This window comes from Diceros bicornis, chromosome 13 (assembly GCF_020826845.1).
Source record: "Diceros bicornis minor isolate mBicDic1 chromosome 13, mDicBic1.mat.cur, whole genome shotgun sequence".
Lineage (NCBI taxonomy): Eukaryota > Metazoa > Chordata > Mammalia > Perissodactyla > Rhinocerotidae > Diceros > Diceros bicornis.
The window spans coordinates 6226781-6245389 of NC_080752.1; the positions used below are offsets into that span (position 1 = coordinate 6226781).

At 54.5% G+C, this 18609-nt stretch overlaps 2 protein-coding genes across 5 annotated transcripts; one reads left to right on the forward strand and one right to left on the reverse strand.

The window, feature by feature from the left end:
* Positions 1–269: 269 nt before the first annotated feature.
* TMEM125 (transmembrane protein 125) lies at positions 270–3748 on the forward strand. 3 transcript variants are annotated; one of them, XM_058551964.1, is made up of 4 exons: positions 270–397; positions 826–939; positions 1727–1875; positions 2103–3748. In XM_058551964.1, the coding sequence occupies exon 4, from the start codon at positions 2232–2234 to the stop codon at positions 2904–2906; it is 675 nt and encodes a 224-aa protein (XP_058407947.1). In that variant the 5' UTR covers positions 270–397; positions 826–939; positions 1727–1875; positions 2103–2231; the 3' UTR covers positions 2907–3748. The 3 variants fall into 3 exon arrangements, with proteins under 3 accessions (XP_058407947.1, XP_058407946.1, XP_058407948.1); XM_058551963.1 differs by lacking the exon at positions 826–939; XM_058551965.1 differs by lacking the exons at positions 826–939; positions 1727–1875.
* Positions 3749–11685: 7937 nt separating this feature from the next.
* Positions 11686–15223, reverse strand: C13H1orf210 (chromosome 13 C1orf210 homolog). Of its 2 annotated transcripts, none has more exons than XM_058551966.1 (4): positions 15144–15223; positions 13780–13862; positions 12758–12874; positions 11686–12625 (listed from the first exon to the last, which is right to left on the reverse strand). In XM_058551966.1, the coding sequence occupies exons 3-4, from the start codon at positions 12774–12776 to the stop codon at positions 12303–12305; spliced, it is 342 nt and encodes a 113-aa protein (XP_058407949.1). In that variant the 5' UTR covers positions 12777–12874; positions 13780–13862; positions 15144–15223; the 3' UTR covers positions 11686–12302. The 2 variants fall into 2 exon arrangements, with proteins under 2 accessions (XP_058407949.1, XP_058407951.1); XM_058551968.1 differs by lacking the exon at positions 15144–15223 and adding an exon at positions 14386–14759.
* Between the last annotated feature and the right edge of the window lie 3386 nt (positions 15224–18609).

Genomic DNA, 18609 nt, shown 5'->3' on the forward strand with positions numbered 1-18609 from the left:
TTGGATTTGAGATTCAGGGGTGGGGCTGAGATGTGGGGTAGGGGCTGGGCTGGGGTTAGGTTTGGGGCTGGAGCTGGGGGATGCGTTAGGGCCCAGGCACTGGGCAGTAGACAGCAGTCCTCCTGCTGCCCAGGTCTGGGAATTGTGCTCGAGCCCTGGTAGCAGCTGACAGAAGCCCCTCCCTTCCCAGAAATGCCGCTGCCCCACAAAAGGAGCAGTGCCACATCAGCCAATCAGCTCAAGCCCTGCCTTGGAAACACCTGTTGATCCCCCTCCCCCCCAGGGCTCACCTGGGTGCAGGTTAGGCAGGTGAAGCGCCTGCCCAGAAACAGAGCTGGAGCGCCCCACCGGCCCGGCCCTGCCTGCTCAGATCGGATCCAGCACTTCCAGGCTTCTTGTGAGTGCCCCCAAGTCCCCCTACCCCCTCCACTCCCACCTTCTCCCACTGGCTCTTCCCGAGAGCCTCCACCCCACCCCCGGCCTGGCTCCACTGTCCCGCACGCCCGTGGAAGCGCTTTCAGACCAGTGAAGTCACAGCTCTAGGGAATGCTGGGACTGACTCCAGGCCCCGCCCACGGCCCCTCCCCAGCCTCCCTTGGGGGCTTCTGCACCTGCTCCTCCCACCTCGCGTGCGGGCCGCCCCTGCAGAGGGATTGTAGAGGACGGATACCTCATCAGGGGTGTAACCCGTGTACAGCCACGTAGTCATATTCCTGGAATGATCCAGGGCCTGCGTCCTATGTATAAGCAGGTGTCTCGTCCTGAATCGGAGGGGAGAACATTGTGTTCTTTTACTCAAAAAGCATTCTTTGGGCATCTATGCAGGCTATAGAATTCCCATTGGAATTCTGAAATGGAGATATCAAATGACCTGCCCCCATCCCTCAAGATAAATGTTATTGTCCTCACTTTCAGATGAGGCGCCTGAGGCTCTAAGAGGTAAACACACGGGGGCTTCTCTGACCCTCCCCCAAGCCCCTCTTCTGACTAACCCACCCAGGGCATTTGTCACAGGAACGCACCTGCTGTAAACTGGGGCTCCTTGAGGGCAGGGACCGCTGCTGCCTTATTTTGCCCAGTGTGAGTCATCTGACTGGCCTCTAGAGGACATGTTCAATGAGTAACCACTGGGCAGTAACCCCACTGCCCAAGTTCCCCTGGGCAGTAGGGATGGCAGCTGGGGTCACATCCAGAGCCCTGCTTTCCCTTTGCACCACTTTAGAGAAACTGTGGAGGAGGATGGCATGGAGGGTGCATGGTGAGAGGGAGAAGAGGGGAGGCAGGGAGAGCAGTGAGGAGGTGGGGAGCGAGGCGAAGAGGGAGGGCTGTAGGGATGGGGGCAGGGAATGATGGAGAAATGTTTAGAGGTGGCCTCCCCGGATGTGCATAAGTGAGGAATACAAGAGGAGAAGCAGGTTTGGGGTAAGATGACGGGCTTGGGTTGGGACCTGTTGCATCAGAGGCGACTTTGGGACATCAAGGTGACTATTCACTTATGGGTCTAGAGCTCGGGAGGGAGATCCAGGTTGAAAGAGGGAGGGATTGGGGAAACAGCAGCAAAGGCTGTGAGATTAGATGGGGCGTTAGGGGAGGGAGGATCTTAGGGGTCAGATCCTAACCCACAGAGAAGGAGCCACAGCCCTAAGAGAGAAGATTCACAGTCGCTGATGGATCCAGAAGGGTTAAGTCGTAAGCCCCCTCCCTCCCCACAATCCTCCTCCCCTAGGAGCCAGCGGTGACAGCTGAGGCCATGTGAGTTCTATCCTGAATGAGGCTTTATCTCTGGCTCTTCATCTCCTTGGCCACCGTGGCTCCAGCTCCCTTGGCCAGCCAGCCGGGATGGGACAGGCAACTGAGAGAGCCGGAGCCAGAGAGGTCAGGGGCTGGGCAAGGGGGTTCCCTGGAGTGGGGGAGGGGGGGCTTCATGTGGGGGGAACTCTCCTGGGGTATTGGAGAGGCATTCCCAAGGGGCAGTGCTGGGGAGAGGGCTTTCCTGGGGGGATTCCAGGGAGCATGGGAAGATTCCCAGGGATCATCCCCAAAGCTCCCAGGAGAGAGCATGGGGGGCAGATAACATAACAACTGTTATCTCCTCCCTGCAGGTGATGGTGACCATATGCTGGACCGGGAGAGAAACAGGACTCTGGGCCTCTGGCTGCCAAGCTGGTGGTGGGGGCTCCAGGCTGTGATCCGTACCCTCTAACCCCTGAGGCCACCCTCTGCCCTGACTCATGCCAGACCCAGCCATGTCTGCCCGAGAGGCTCGAGCCCCGCTGGGTGAGGGGCTGCCCCCAGATGTGCTGGCAGAGCAGGTGGAGTTATGGTGGTCCCAGCAGCCACGGCGCTCAGCACTCTGCTTTGCCGTGGCTGTGGGCCTCGTGGCAGGCTGTGGGGCGGGTGGTGTGGCACTGCTCTCTTCCACCAGCAGCCGCTCAGGTGAGTGGCGGCTGGCAGCAGGCACTGTGCTCTGCCTGCTGGCCCTGCTGGTTCTGGTTAAGCAGCTGATGAGCTCAGCCGTGCAGGACATGAACTGCGTACGCCAGCCCCACCATGTGGCCCTGCTACGCAGTGGTGGAGGTGCTGATGCCCTCGTGGTGCTGCTCAGTGGCCTTGTGCTGCTGGTCACTGGCTTGACGCTGGCTGGGCTGGCCGCCACCCCTGCCCCTGCCCGGCCGCTGGCTGCCATGCTGTCTGTGGGCATCGCCCTGGCTGCCTCAGGCTCGCTCCTGCTACTGGGCTTGCTGCTGTACCAGGTGGGCGTGAGTGGACACTGCCCCCCAATCCGTGCTGCCCCTCCCGCCACCCACAGTGACCATAGTGGCAGTGGCAGCATCTTCAGCATCTCAGGACGGTTGTCTGCTGGCCAGCGACATGAGACCACATCCAGCATTGCCAGCCTCATCTGATCAAGTCAGAGTCCTCTTTCCCACGACCCACCCCTGCAGCCACAGAACTGTGCCAGGGCATGAGTGAGTGTGCGAGTGTGAGTGAGTGTGTGTGTGCACGCACGCACACAGGGGATAGTGAGTGTATGTGAGTGTGTACATGTCCCTAGGACTGTTCGGCCCTCCTGGGGGTTGTGTGATGAAGAGCCTGTGTGTACCAGCACATCCACACCCCAGGAGAGTGAGTATGTTTCTCCTTGGAACTGGGGGTTTGTGTCCATGGAACTGTCAGAGTCCGCCTGTCTATGTCTGGGGTCTCTAGGCAGAGAAGGATCTGGGATCCCTGAAGATTCTCGGCCCCTATGCCCAACACCCCTGAAAGCCAGCTCTGCCCTGTGACACCTGTCAGGGGTTTCCACGGGAGTGCGCCAGTGAGTCTCCCTCCATGAGGAGAGTGAGTAGTGGCAGAGTGGAGAGAATATACAAGAGTGGAGTGGGACGGACCTGGATTGGAACCCCCCCTCCACCACTTACCCACCGGGGGACTTGGGCAAATGACTTAACCTCTCTGAGCCTCGGTTTCTTGAGAGCCGTGGTCATGGTCGTGGTAATCGATTGTGAGAATTAAATGACGTCATGTGTGGAAGGACTGGGCACATGACAGATGTGCAATAAAGTGGTGGCTGCTGCTGTTGTTACTGTCTTTACCTCCCCGTCTCACCCGGAGACCCTTCCTTACCCCTTCCCCCACACCCACCCCTTCCAAAGTGAACACTTTGTGCCTGTCTCAGGCTGACAGAAGGTGCCTTGGAGGTGTCCTCAGTCAGGCCTGTGGTTTCTCCTCTTGGGTACTAAGAAGCTGGAGGGGAGATGGGGCAAGGAAATGCTCAGCCTCAGGAAGGTGGTGGGTTTCTGCTCTGGGAGGGGGCGGTCCTGAGTCCTTCGCATTTGCTCATGTGCTGGTTCAAGGTGAGGCCTCCAGTATTGGGGTTTTATCAGCTGGTTTCTTCAGAGGCTGTGGCTTCCCCCCCACCTCTGAAACCAGAACATCCTGGCCTGTGTAGTTGCTGCTCCAGCCGGCCTGCCTCTGGGTTCCCAGGCATGGGAGGGGTGGTTGAAACGCCGTCTGGGCGGTAAGAGTCACTTCCTGCTTGGGGGTCAGCCCTGGATGGGATTTCCCCTTCTGTAGTGCAGGGAGACTTCCTGGGTGGCAGAGGTGACGTTCCACTGGAAGAGTGCTCAAGGGCACTGGTTGGCATTCACCCCTTCCCGCTTCGCGAGGTACAGATTACATGGAGCCCGGCGGAGGACACCAAGGGGGCAGGGAAGCCAGACGTGTCTCCTAAGAGGTGCTAAGCTAGAACTACAGAGCTCTGACAAGAGAAAATTGCTTTCAGCTGCCAAGATCAAGGCAGTCTCCCGGAGAAAAAGCTGATGGGTGAGGGGAAGGATGTTGCCAATGCAGGGAGGGAGCCACATGAGCAGGAAGAACAGCGGATGCCCAGGAGCACCGGGTTTTGCATGGGCTCCTCAGACTCCACACATTCAGAATGGAAGCCCTCTTCTCTGTCTTGAACCAGCTCCTCCATCTCACCTACACTTGAGCCAGAGTGACTGTCCTAGAACGAAAATGGAAATTTACCCTAAAATCCTTCCGTGGCCCCCACGTCTTGCAGGCTAATATGCAGCCTCGCTAACGTGATTTGGCCTCCCTCTCCTCTCAAAGCAGCCCACGAGCCAGCCACGCTGAGCTGTTGTGTGATCGCACCACACTGTCTCACTTCGCCCAGCCTTTTTCGTTCTCTTTGCCATCAAGACCCAGTGCTCTAGGGAGCCACAGCCTCCGGAGAGTCTTCTCTGACCCTTCCCCCCTAAACTAGCGGGTTGCCCCTTTTCTATGCCCAAACCCTCTTGTAGACGCCAGTCCACAGTTCTTTCTGTGTGTGCCTGTCTCCTTAATCAGCTGGTGAGCTGCTCCTGGCAGGGTTGGGTCTTGCTCACCTGTGTGTCCCTAGTTCCTGAGCCTGACACATGGTAGGTGCTTTGTTGGATGGATGAAGGACTTGGCTTGGTTGGATGGCAATGTGTGTCCAAGGATCGTGGAGAGACCCACCTATAATTGGGAAGGGTAGGAAAGTCCAGTGCTTGCCCTGAATCTTTCCCTCCTGAGGCCCTGCACTGTCTGCCACAGAAATACTCCCTCTTCCTGAGTTCCCAAGAGGGAGCTGTGGTCATCACCAACTTCAGGGCCATTAGAGGACCTCAGAACCCTCTCCACCTGTAACATGCGGAGAACTCCTGTTTCCTTTTAGCTGAGGCAGGGTTAGACTCGCACAATATTTCCTTTAAGAAACTAAAGGAAAATGAACACAGAGGCCTGGAAAATGGGCAGGGAAGGGTGACGTGGCACAAATGCCTGGGTGACAGCTACTGTAGGCAAGACCTGTGTCAGGCTCTCCTGGTAAGGACACCAGATGAAGAATATGGTTCACGCCCGTTCCAAAGGGCAGGGGAAGGGCACGTACACCCTATAACATGAGACAGGATGGTAAGAGCTGGGTGGAGGCACAGGCAGGGCTGAAATGCTGCTACTTCCTCAATCACTGAAGCCAACCCTGCAACCTCCTGCCTCCAGCTCGTTTGCTCAAAGCATCTCACTAAACCTCATCTAGGTCCACATTGCAACCAGCCGTCCACTGGCTCCGCTGCTGGCTCTCTCTAAAGTTGCTCCCTCCTGTCTTCATCTCCCTTCTGGTTAAGACTCTATGACCCACCATCTCACTCACTCCTTGACAGAGCCCTCAACTCCTTAGCCCCCTGCCCTTTGGTCCCACCCTGCCAGTAAACCCCGCTCCGTGGATGAACCCACCCATCTGCCTTCACTGCACCTGCCAGCTCGCAGTGAGCAGTTATTAGAGAAATCCACACGGCCAGGCAGCCTGTGTCACCGTGACCTCCTCATCACCAATCTCCGCCAGGTCCGCAGTGCTGTTCGTCAGTTACGCTGTTTCCCTGGTCAGCTCCTGCTCCTCCAGTGACCCTCAAGTTCTGTCCTCTCCCCCACACCCCAGCATCACCCACTCCACACTCCCAGCACCACTCTCTGTAGACCACTTGGCCTCTCACATCATGAGAAAATGAAGTCACGTGGTGGGAAGCCTTCACTTTGCTCCCACCAAGTCACTCCTCCTGTCTCCTGTCTGTCAAGTGGCCTTGTCAGCCCAACTGAGGAATTTGGACTCTGTCCTCAGGACAATGAGAAACATGGAAAGATTTTAATCAGGGAAGTACTCTGGCCAGAATAGGATTTGGGACTCACTGACTGCAGTCTGGAGCTGGGGATTGGCCTTAGGAGAAAAAGAATAAGAAGAAATGGCCAAACAGCCCAAGAAGTGCCGTCAGAGCTGGCCCTGAGGGATGAGAAGCAACTGGCCAAGCTAGAGAGGTTGGGAAGAAAGAATATCCCAGAAAGATGCAAGAGCAGCAGAAGGATACAGAGATGAGAGAGCTTGGCTCCTCAAGGAAACACGAAGGGTTGGTGTGGCTGGAACATGGAGGATCTGCTGGCAAGAGGCAAGGGGTGCAGCCAAGGAGGAGCCCTGGGCCAGTCCTGGGCTTCAGAGGCTCCCTAGCAGGTGGCATAGTTTCTTAAGGCCATGGGGAAGCCAGTAAAGGATTACAAGCAGAGGAATGGCCTGGTCTGAATTGTGTTTTAGGACAATCATTCTGCCTGCAGCATAGAGAATTAATTGGAGGGACAAGAATGGAGGTGGAGAAATCAGTTGGTTGATTAATGCCATCTCCAGACGCGAGATGGTGGGGCTTAGACAAGGGGGTGGCTGTTAGGACAGAGTGAAACAGAACAGATTCAATGGATGCTCAGAAGGTGGGACCAACAGGTCTTTGTGACTGGAGGAGATTTTTAAAATGGAAGAGATGTGATGGGTTAATGTTGATTGATAGAGAAGTTTAAGATACAAGGTAGAGAAGAGGCCATTTTTAAAATCCTTAGGTGGAGAGGCAAGGAGGCTGGATCCAGGACACAAGATGGAGGGTTTGGGCTTACAATGCCATTTTGAAAAGAAAAGGAAGAATGGACATAAGTGAGTTTGTGGGTTTTGTAGCAGGAAGTTGAGGGAGGCCCTGACCAACAATTATTCTCTCTGTGAGGCAGAGGCCATTTTAAAGAGCCACTATGGAGAATGGGAGAGGGATCTGACCAAGAAAACAGCAAGATTGCCAGAAGCTTTGAGAGCCCATGGGAGGCTGGAGACCAGGCATTAACAGAGGCACCAGCCTGGGCAATGGTGGGGTTTTCTCAACTGCCACAGAGGCCAGGATGCAGGTCTCAGGTTGGAGTTTCACTCGGAGGGTACAATGGTGAGGCAAGGGGGCAGGTAAGTTGAGGATATTGGCAAGAGAGAGGTTGAAATAATGGACCCTGAAATCTAGACTGGTAATGCATGAAAAGACAAGACAGCTGATGGCGAGACAGAGTAGAGTGGTCTGGACCTAGAGGCTCCCATCATGGTGGCAGGAGAGATGTAGAGAGAGAGAGACTTGCCACATGTTCCTCCTGGGCTCAACAGTCCAACTCTAGGTTCTTAGTCATGTCACCTGGATACCTAGATGCTGGAATAATGTGTTCCAGAAACTTCCAAATCTGTTCCAGTCTAGGTGGTCCTTACATCATATCCAGTCACATCCAACATGAGACCTCAGGCCTTCTGGGGACACTCAGGTCTCCCTAGAGGAACATCGGGGGACCAACACATGCCCCTTCATGCTCAGCTTTCTGCACATGGTCAGGGGCTGCCTTCTTGACTCTTCCCCAAGACCTGTGAGACTCCTCTGGGCACAGCCATGGAAGTCAGCCCCAGGGACCAGGAGGGCCCAGCCAGGGATGGGACATACCACTTCTACTCTCACAGCTTGCTCTCCCAAGCCTGGAGCTTGCATCCTGAAACTTCTCGGCCCCCATCCACTTGGGACGGGGGTGCCAGCCCAGGCAGGGTGGAGGCGAGTCCAACAACCAGGAGTTTCCTTCTCTGGGTCTATTTTATCGTTACTTTAGGGTGAGATAATGGCGTTATTGCTGAGTGAGGCAAGTTGCAGTTAACTTGTTTGAGCCTCATCTCAGTCTATAAAGTGGGGGTGCCTGCCCAGCAGATGTAAGATTGAACATCAGTGCTCTTATTATTGTTGTTGTTGTTCTTTTGTTATTATTATACTCTACAGCGACAGAGATTCTAATTCAAGTCCTTCGCTGTCCTGGCCAGATCTTCTGACCTGAGTCCTGGCAAACAGGGAAGCTCAAATCCCCAGCCCTGAATGATTGAGGAGGGAGGAGGCTAGGCAAGCTCCTCCCTCAGGATTAAGACTGGTCACCTGTTGGGGGCACGATTGCCCTGGGGGGTGCCCATAGGGATAAAGCTAACATTTGCAGGTGCCTGCTTGGTTCCACTTTACATGTATAGCTCATTTAATCCTTCTAATTGCATGAGGTAAGTACTATTATGATCCCCACTTTACTGAGAAGAAATCGGAGCACTGAAGGATAAGTCATTGTCCAAGATCCACAGCACGTACATGGCAGAGCCGGGGTTTGAATCCAGGTAGTCTGTGCTTTCAACTCACTTTGCTGCTCTGCTGGGCTTCTTAAACTTCATGTCTGTGGCTTCTGTGACCCCCTGTCTTGGCCTCCACACAAGGACAAGGGACATAACCTTGCTTTGGGGGCAGCAGGACGAAGCATCCCGGAAGCTGGGTTGTCCTCCACAGTCAGGTCTCGGTTGGGACTGCCAGGACAGAGTAAGTAATGGCAGGTGCTGAGGGGTGCGGGTCAGGGTGCAGGGCCAGGGGCAGAGGCAGACTGGGGCCAGGGCCTGAAGTTAGAGGAGGGCAGACCAGAGAGAGGTCTGTCTAAGTCTCAGGCCTCCCAGTAGTTCCAGCATCCCTGGGCCTCTGAACCTCTGGACCCAGCTCACACTCCCCCTTCATGCCTGGGGCCAGGCATGCGGAATGCAGTGGGAATGATTCCTCAGAGGAACCCAGCAAGGCCTCTCAGGACAGGGTCCAAGGTTCTGTGGCCCCAGGGCCCTGCTCAGCCAGGCTTGATGCCCACAGCAGGTTCTGAGAGGAAGCCTTCCCTGCTGACCCTTGTTGGGTGCAGGGCTCAGGAAAAGCGACTGCTCTTCTGGAAGTGGGCCCTTCTCCTGGATCCCTCAGAGGTTCTGACTCGGGTACCAGAGAGTATGTGAACACGGGATGCTGAGCTGCTTTCTGGCCCAGAACTGCAGGCAGGGCAGCCCCTCCAGGTGGGCACTGGGGAGCAGGAGACCAGGTGACAGGCCCAGCTCTTCCCTTGGAGGCCAGGATGTGCCCTCAGTCCCTTAGTTCTGCTGCTCAGGGTCCTTCTCCAGGATCCCAGGCTGGGGCGGCCTCTGCTGCTGTCCCAGACACAGGGACTTCCAGGCCTGCAAGGGTCAGACGTCTCTGGACTCAGAACAATTGCTGGGGTTGGGGCTGTGTGCACTGGGCTCACCTGCCGTGTCCTCCTCTGCTAACAAGCCCTTAGATGTCAGTGTTTCCCTGCTCAGTCCTCAGCACTTCCTCAGCTCCACCCCTCCCCTGATGATCTTATTCCCTCCCAGGGTCTCAGTGACCCTATTACTAACTGTTCCCAAACCCACATCTGCAGACCAGACTTCCCCCTGTGAATCCAGCTGCCCCTGGGCATCTCCCCCTGGAAATCTCACATCCGGCACTGAATCCTCATTCCCCAAAAACCTGCTCCTCCTCAATGTGCCCAGCCATCCAGCCAGAAATCAGGGCATCTTCGTTGACTGCTTCCTACTCCCCACATCCAGCAGTCAGACCCCACTCCCTTCCTATCTCTGGAATCTGTTTCCTGTGCCACATCTTAGTCAGGTCTTATCACCTCTCTCTGGGTCTCTCTCCTCCAACCCACCCCAGTACAGCATCCAGAATGACTTTTCTATCATGATTGTCACTCCTTTGCCAAAAATGTTCACAAGTGAACCTCAGTTGCTCTCAGGTTGAAGTGCAAGCTCCCTACCTTGATACCAAGGTGGGGTGGCCACCTGGTTTATGACAACTTCCCCTCGTCTGGGAATGACCTGGAACAAACAGGGGGACTCCCAAAATCGCATACGTACTACAGCAGATTGCCCTCACCGGTGACAGCTGGTGGACCAGTGATGGATACTTGACCCAAACTGGGCCAGTCACATTCTGTCACCTGAGTACTTGAAACCTGGAATGAAGAGTCTGGGAGTCCCAGGCCTGGAGTCTCATTCATGCCCATAAAGGACAGAGGTACTCTGCTGGAACCACCTGCTTCCTGCCCTCCTGAGTCGGCTGTCCCTTTAATTCTCCTCCAAAACTCCCTTCCAATGCTTACAACCAAAAGCAGCTAATTCAAGTCTTTCCCTTTTTTTTGAACTGGAAGGAATCTTAAAGATCATCTCTCTTAACCCCTCTTTTTTTCACAGATGAGGGAACTGAAGCCTCCCAAATGAAGGTGCTCTCCCGAGGATCACCAGCTGCTGGCTGACGGAAGTGGCAGTGGAAGCCCCATGCTGCTGCCTCTGCCCCAGCGCAGAGCACGTGCTCCCCGGGCACCGGCAGCAGTTAGGGTCGGGGCGGGCACTGTGAGATCTACACGTCCTTCCTACCTCCCGAACCGTGTGGCATTAGTTTTGTCTGATCTAAACATGCTAGTTGGTTGTGATAATACAGCCTACATAAGATTTTCTGCCCAACTGCAATCTGGCTGACCTTTCTGCAGTGTGCCTTTGCCAGATCCTGGGAAACGTCTGAAGGGAAATTAACAACAAAGTTGATTTGTGTGTGTGTGTGTGTGTGTGTGTGTGTGTGTGTGTGTGTGTGTGAGGAAGACTGGCCCTGGGCTAACATCCGTGCCCATCTTCCTCTACTTTATATGTGGGACGCTGCCACAGCATGGCTCGATGAGCTGTGCGCAGGTCCGTGCCCGGGATCCAAACCCGCGAACCCCAGACTGCTACAGCGGAGCACGAGAACTTAACCATCACCCCACAGGGCTGGCCCCAAGTCTCTCCCTTCTCAAAACTGCCTCCTTTGCCCCAGTCTCTCCAACAGCAAGTATGACTCTCTCCTTCTCCTCTTTGTCAAGATTCCTGATAAATTCTTCCACGGTCGACTCCACTTGCCTTTCATCTACTCACTCCTCAGCCCGTAGTAATTCAACAAATATTTATTTAGCATCCGCCGTGTGCAAGACTCTGAGGAACAGAATGAGGCATGGCCTGTGGCCTCAGGGACCTCGCAGTCTAGCTGTGCCTGTGGGGACAGGCACAGTAAGGGGTAAGTGCAAATTGTAATAAAGACTAAAATAAAATGTGGCAAGGGAACGAGAGAGAAACTCACAGGGTGTGATGAGAGATGGGCTCAGGGAAGGTGTCCTGGAGGAGGGGATGTCCGAGCAGTGTCTTCCAGGGATGAGCAACAAGGAACATATTTATGTACAACTTCCAATTCAGGAAAATAAAAATGAGTGACTTCCGGCCCCATGGCATAATGGTTAAGTGCGCGAGCTCCACTGCTGGTGGCCCAGGTTCGGATCCCGGGCACGCACCGACGCACCACTTGTCAAGCCATGCTGTGGCGGCATCCCATATAAAGTGGAGGAAGATGGGCACGGATGTTAGCCCAAGGCCAGTCTTCCTCAGCAAAAAAAAGAGGAGGATTGGCATGGACATGTGCTCAGGGCAGATCTTCCTCATAAAAAAAAAAAGAGTGACTTCTTTTCACTTTGATTTAAAATGAAACTAGATTTATTAACACCTATGAAAAACATAATATATTACCACCATTTTGATTACCCATTTTATTGATAGGAAAAAATTTCAACAGGGAACTTGGCACACTGGTTTTCACCCGCTAAAATGTTATCATCTGGGCACATCTGAAATGCTGGCAGGCAGGCAGTAGGAGTCTATTGGCCAGGGATTTTCTTCACTGTCATAGAGGATCTGGAAGAATGGAAGGGCAGTCTAGGCCAGGGGGAGGGTGGGAGCAAAGGTGCACAGAGAAAGAATGTGGGAGGAGAGGAGAATAACAAATAATTAAAGTAGGGAGTAAAGTGGGGAAAGGCAAGAAAAGAAACCATGAAGTTGATTTCATAGTCAGGCCCTTGGGAGGCTTTATCCTGAGAACAGCAGGGAGCCATTGAGGGTTATTGATTAAGAGAGGGTATTGTCACTTTAGTGGCTAGTATCGGGGAAGGGAGGATTGCTCTACCCCTAGTCAGCCCACAAGCTCTAGCCACCTCTGTCCCTGAGGCTTATGGCTCCCGTGTAGTAACCACTATCCTTAAGCTGTCAGGCATGGGGTGGGGTATCCGGAGAGTGGGGCTCAGAGGGAGAAGCGGTCCGTGCTACCCTCTGTCTCCAGCCCGCCAGCCCCAGGCTGAATGTAATTGTCCTCAATGAAGCCATCATCATCCTCGTCTTCACCCACCTCCGGGTGGACCCCCTTCCCTGTCCTGGGCAGCTGGTGGTGCTGGTAGCTGGCACGGTATTTGCGGCAGAGGTGGCATTTGGCAGCAAGTGCGATGAGGAGAGAGAGGACCACAGCTCCCAGCACAACCCCAACCAGCACAGGCCATGCCCGGGCCCCGGTGCCCGGTACAGGAGACATGGCTGATGCCGTGGGGAGCTGCGAGGGGCCCACCAAGGCTGCAGAGAAAGGGACAGCATTATAGATGGGCCCTCGTGGGCTCCCTGGGGAAACCAAGGAGTGGGGGCAGGGTCCTTCCCCCACCCCCAGGAACCCACCATCACCTCAGCCTCCCCCCCACTGTCACTCACTCTGGTTTGCCTCACTCATGGAGGGGCCGGAAGACACCGGTGAGCCCTGGCCTCTGCCAGAAGAGCCCCAGCTCCGCAGAGACCTCTAGATGCCAGGCAGCCCCAGGGCACAGAGACCTGGAACATACACATACACGTAGGTGTCAGGGACGGCCACAGGGCACACCTTCCAGGCCACACTCACAGCCATGTTAGGGCATTCACAAACTCTGGAGACTGGACAGCTAACCATGACCAGTTGTGCGCAGGAGAGAAACAAGCTGGGCACACGGAAATTGGCTATTTGTAAGGGAACATTGTAGGGTCCAGCTCTGGGAGCAGTTGAAAAAATGAATCAATGCTGGAACTCACTAAGCACTACTTATGATTCAGGCACGAGGTAATGTGCTCATAGAACCCCGAATGCAAGTATAAATATCATCCCTTCTCAATAGATGAGGACTCTGAGGCCCAGAAGGGTGAACTAACTCAGCCAAAGTCCCAGGACTTGAACCCAGGTCTCTAATACCAGGGTCCAGAGCCCAGTCTACTGCACCGCTTGGTAGGCTGAGGATGGGAGGTGGGGGCAGAGGCAGTCCTAGCTCCCAGAGGTTGGACAACAGCAATTGCTCAGAGCTAACGAGCCAAAGTGGAGACCACACATGGAGGACAGTGCCAGTCCCCACCCAGTGCAGGGGGCCCCAGACACAGCCAGGCAGCCCTGGCCCCTCTGCCCTTGAGTCAGGAGCCCCTGCTCCCTCACCTCTACCCTCAGCCTGTCAGGCATGTCCCTTGTCCATTCACCTCTGCCTCAGAGGGAAGCTGGATTCAGGGAGTAGCCAAATGCAGGTCTCCTGAATCAGGAAATGATCTGGATGAGAATCACCAGGGCCAGGGAGGATCTAGAGGAGGAGCATCTGAACTAAGGGAGCATCTGAGGGAAGATCATCTAGGCACGGGAATTCCTGACAGAGGAGTGTCTAGGGAAGCAACACTGAATCTGGGGAGTGTCTAGAGGAAGAGCACCTAAGGTAGGAAAGTACCTGCTGGAGGAACAGCTGGGGCTGGAGATTATTTCCAGGCGGAGCACCTCAATCTGGGTGGAGTATCCAAGCTGGGAAAACACCTAGGAGAGAAGCACTTGGTTTAGGAGGACACTTTGCCATATTCTTAATGACACCCTCCCCCTCACCTCCAGCCTGTCACCAAGCCCCATGGGTTCTTCCTCTAAATAGCTCTGGAATGGCTCTGCCCCTCCTCTGCTCTCCAGTGCCACTGCCCAGGCCAAGCCACCTTCATCTCCACCTCGGCTCTTGCAGTAACCTCCTAACTGGTCTCTCCTCACCTCTAGTCCATCCCCAGAGGGATGGGCCTAAAGCCCAAATCTGACCTATCGCCTGCTTAAAATTCCTACAAGAGCTCCCCAGGCCCTCAGGGCTGCCTGCAGATTCCTCAGATTGTCCTCATCCTCAGAGGCCTTGCAATCCAGCACATGGCCCTCGGGCCAAATTCTTCTTCCTCTTCTCCACAATGCCCCCTACCCCATGCTGCACACACGCATCCCCCACCTCGCCCACCCTCTGGTTCCCCAGCCACCCCCTCCTCAGTTTTTTGAGTACCCCATCCCTCCAGGCCAAATCAGACCATACCTGCCTGTGAGGCTGTTCCAAGACCCCCTGGAGGACCCCCTTCACTGGCCTACCCAGGCAACTACCAGTCAGAATTGGCCAGTTACAAGATGGGCAGTTCCCTGGGGGCAAGGACTGGGCTGATCAATCGGTGCCCTGAAGCTGGCAGAGAGCTTGGCCCTCAGCCACTCAGTACGTGAGTGATCCTGAGAGGGAGGGCTCCACAGTGAATGGGGGGCGGGGGGAGGGAAAGTTAGAAAGGAGAGGTAAAGCATTCACTCACTCATTCAATAGCAAACATTCATTGGGTGCTTACTGTGGGCCCCACACTAGGCACTGTTTCCTCAAAAAATAAGATTTTGGAGGCCAGCCAGCAGCATAGTGGTTAAGTTTGCGCACTCCGCTTTGCTGGCCCAGGGGTTAGCGGGTTGGGATCCTGGGAACAAACACACATACTGCTCATCAAGCCATGCTGTAGTGTCCCACATACAAAATAGAGGAAGATGGCCACAGATGTTAGCTCAGGGACAATCTTCTTCACCAAAGGAAAAAAAAAAGATTTTGTTAAAATGAATTGAATTCAATTTGAAGTTTCTAAGATTTTACTCCTTCCTTTCCTGCCCTGTCCCAGTGAATTCTTCCCAAGGACACACACAACCTCTGATCTTCACACACACAACCCCCACCCTGATTCCTAACTCCTTCCTGCTCCCAGGAGCCCTCAGGGATCCATGGATTCCCCCTCCCCAGCCCCCAATGCCTTCCCCTCTGCTCCCCACCTGTAGGAACTGTGTACAGTCCGTGGAGGAGCTTCCGGCTGGGGCCGGCGGGACCTGGCCAGGTGGGCGGGTTGGAGCTGCCGCCTGCCTCACCTGGAGACGCAGCAGGCGGGGCCACAGCCACAGGTGTGGGCGGAGGGCTGGGCAGCAGGCGGCGCCTCCACCGGGGAGGACTCACTGTTCATCTCCCCCAGCTTCTGCCGAGACGAGACTCCTAAAGTGCGGGCCTCGCCCCACCCCTAGTGCTGGAGGGAAGGGCACAGCAGGCAGCCAGAGAGGGGTCCAGCAGGCCCTAGAAGGGGCAGACACCTGGCAGGCAGCTGCTCAGGCTGGCGGCCCTGATAAGGAAGTGAATTTCCGGTGACAGGTACAAAGTCCAGAGTTGAAGAGAGAGCTTTGCAGGCCTGTGAGGGCGATGGGCCAGAACGCCAGAACGGGGGTAGGGGGAGGGCACTCTTCCCAGGCAAAGCCAGAGGGACCAAGGACACTCAAGTTGCGTGTAAAAAGCGTGTGTAAGCCTGTGTGTGTGCCTGTGTGTGTGTGTGTGTGTGTATGGGGAGGATGTGGAGGTCAATGGGGAGTGTGAGTTCAGAAGACTTTTGGGGCATGTATATGTGCCCTTGGGGATTATCCTGTATATGTGTGTTTACCTGGATAGAGGGTTCAAGCCTTCATCTGGATCTCAAGGATCCTGTGACCCACAAAGCTAGGCTCTGAACCTCTCCCTTTTGTGTTACTCCTCGTCCCCAGGCCTACTGCCTGTTTGTCCTAAGACCCAGTTCAGGAGTCACCTTCCCTGAGCCCTTGGCTACCCCAGCAAGCCCCGCCTTCTCCATGCCCAGAGCACCCTCTATCACAGCATTTCTTTATTGTCTTGTAGTTATTTCTCCCTGTGCTGCCTCCCCCATTAGCCGGGAGCTCTCCCGGGGCGGGGCCAGGTTTCTGCAGTCGCTGGGCTCCCAGCACCTGGCTCAGGGCAGCCTCTCAGTCAATATCCAAGGGGGGATGTGTTGCCTGAGCTAAGCCACCCAGGCAGAAGAATTCACAGGGACCTGCAGGGCACTGCCAGAGCAAGGGCCACGGCCAGGGGTTGCACGTGGGGCATGGTAGAACCGCGCTGGCAAGTGGAGGCCAGGTCAGGCAGGACCTTGACTATCTTAGCACGGAGTCTGAACTCTCACCGCCAATGGCTGCTTCCTACCTCCCTCACCTTGGCTGGCGCCTACACTCCGTACTCTCTGTTCCACCCACACTAAACTGTTCTCTATTCCTAGCACCCACCAGGCTCTCACCTGCCAGGCTTTGCACGTGCTGTTCCTGGACCCCTGCTTTCCCCCAGCCCTCACCTCCAGCCCCTCCCCCTACATGTCCATCTCCCACCTGGCTGATTCCTCCTCCCAGGCCTACTCATCACTCAGGCCCCAGCTTAGGTGCCCCTTTATCTGATCGCCTTCCCTGTGCTCGCTAGTGTCTGGGTCCCTCCTCCCCTCCTCTGTGCCCCACCCCCACTGCAGACCCTGGCCCTTCTCCCCCACAGCCCTGATGCCTGGTATTGTGATTTTCTCTTTATTTGGTGGGGTCCCCTATGAGCCTGTAAACTCTGCGGGTAGCGTCTGTGTCTGTCTTGTTCCCCTCATGTCCTCAATATGTAAAACGGCAACAATAAATATTCCTGAAAGAATGGAATGAGAGGCAAGTGGATATTATCCTGGATGGGGCAGTGAGGAGTCAAGGAAGGCTGGAGTTTTGCTTTGATTTTGAAGCAAGGAAATCATAGGATTTAAAAGATATTCATTGAACACCTACCACATCCAGGCACTGTGCTTGGTTCTTTTTTAACTGAGGTATTCATGTAACATAGCCTAATTCACATAACAAAAATTCACCATGTTAGCCATTTTCAGTGCACAATTTAGAATGTTGTGCAACCATCACCATATCTAATTCTAAAACATTTTTATCACACCAAAAAGACACCCCCTACCCAGTAAGCAGTCACTCATTTCGTGCTCCCACCAGCCTCCAGTAACTGCTAATCTGCTTTCTGTCTCGATGGATTTGCCTATTCTGGATATTTCATGCAAATGAAATCATAATTGTGCCAACTTTTTAATGAATTATTTCATTTAATCCTTATAACCGTACTATGAGGTAGATGTTAATTATTCCCTCAACAGATGAAGAAAATGAGGCTGTGAGAAGGTAATTTGCATGAAGTTCCACAGAAGAAACAAGTCAAGGTCTGCACATCCATCAGTCAGTCATTTATTCCACAAATATTTATTGAACGCCCACAAGAGAGCCACAGCCATCCCATAGGGCAGGCATTGCAAAATAGCAGAAGGCAATCAGCTGGATTGGATGCCCCCACAGTACGGAGAGCAGAGAACAGGCTGGATATCAGCACCCACTGGCCCCTCAGCCAGGATCTCCGGTGCAGTGAACAACCTTTACAACCTTCCATGGCAGCCCTGGCAACCATGTGGTAGTTCTGTGCTAGCTGCTGGAGACAGAGTTCCTGCCACCATACAGCTTTCATTCTGGTGGGGAAGACAGACAATACACAAGTAAAGAAATAAATAAGATTATTTCAGACAATGGTGAGGGCTATGAAGAAAATAAAATCGCTGCATGTGATAGGGAGTTGTGGAGGGGGCTGCTACCTTACACTAGAAGGTCAGAAAAAGAGGAGACTCACTGAAGAGGGGATGTTTGGGCTGAGATCTGAATAAGAGTGAGACAGCAATCATGCTATCTCTGGGAAGAGCGTTCCAGAAAGAGGGAACAGCCAGGACAAAGACTGGGAGGCAGGAGCATGGCTGGCTTGTTTGAGCAACCGCGAGGGGGCATGCTGGATGGAGTACAGCAGGTGGGGAGAGATGGAGGAGCTGCAGCAGGGGCCTGTCAGGGGCCAGCTCACGGGTGGCCTCAGCAGGCGCTTCCCTTGGGCAGATTTGATTGATGATCTGAGCAGAGGGCTGAGACTGACCTTCTTTGGCTTCTGTGTGAAGAATGGCCGGGGGAGGCCAGGGCGGAAGCAGGGAGGCCAGCTAAGAGGCTGTTGCTGTCAACCAGGAGAGAAGGAACGTGGCATCAGGTAGTCAGGCAGAAAAGGGGAGAAGTGCTCAGATTCTGGATATATTTTGAAGGTGAAACTACACTATTTGCTGACCAGATGTGGGGTTTGAGAAAAAGAAAGGAACCAAGAATAACTCCAGAGTTACGACCTGATCAACTGGTCGGATGGAGCTGTCATTTACTGAGGTGGGAAGACTCCGGAAGGGACGGATGTGGGAGGGCCATCAGGACCGCAGTTGGGGACCTGTTAGATGTGAGGTGCCCTGAGACATCGGGAGCACACTACGTAGGCAGTAGCATAAGCAGAGCCTGCGTGCAGTGGAAGGTAAGGGCGAGAAATATCCAAGGTCAGGGAGGGAGGCGAAGAGGAAAGGAGACTAAGGAGGGA

Bases quoted from the DNA above. Each gene is read 5' to 3' on its own strand.
- TMEM125 (XM_058551964.1), top strand. From the start codon at position 2,232: ATGCCAGACCCAGCCATGTCTGCCCGAGAGGCTCGAGCCCCGCTGGGT.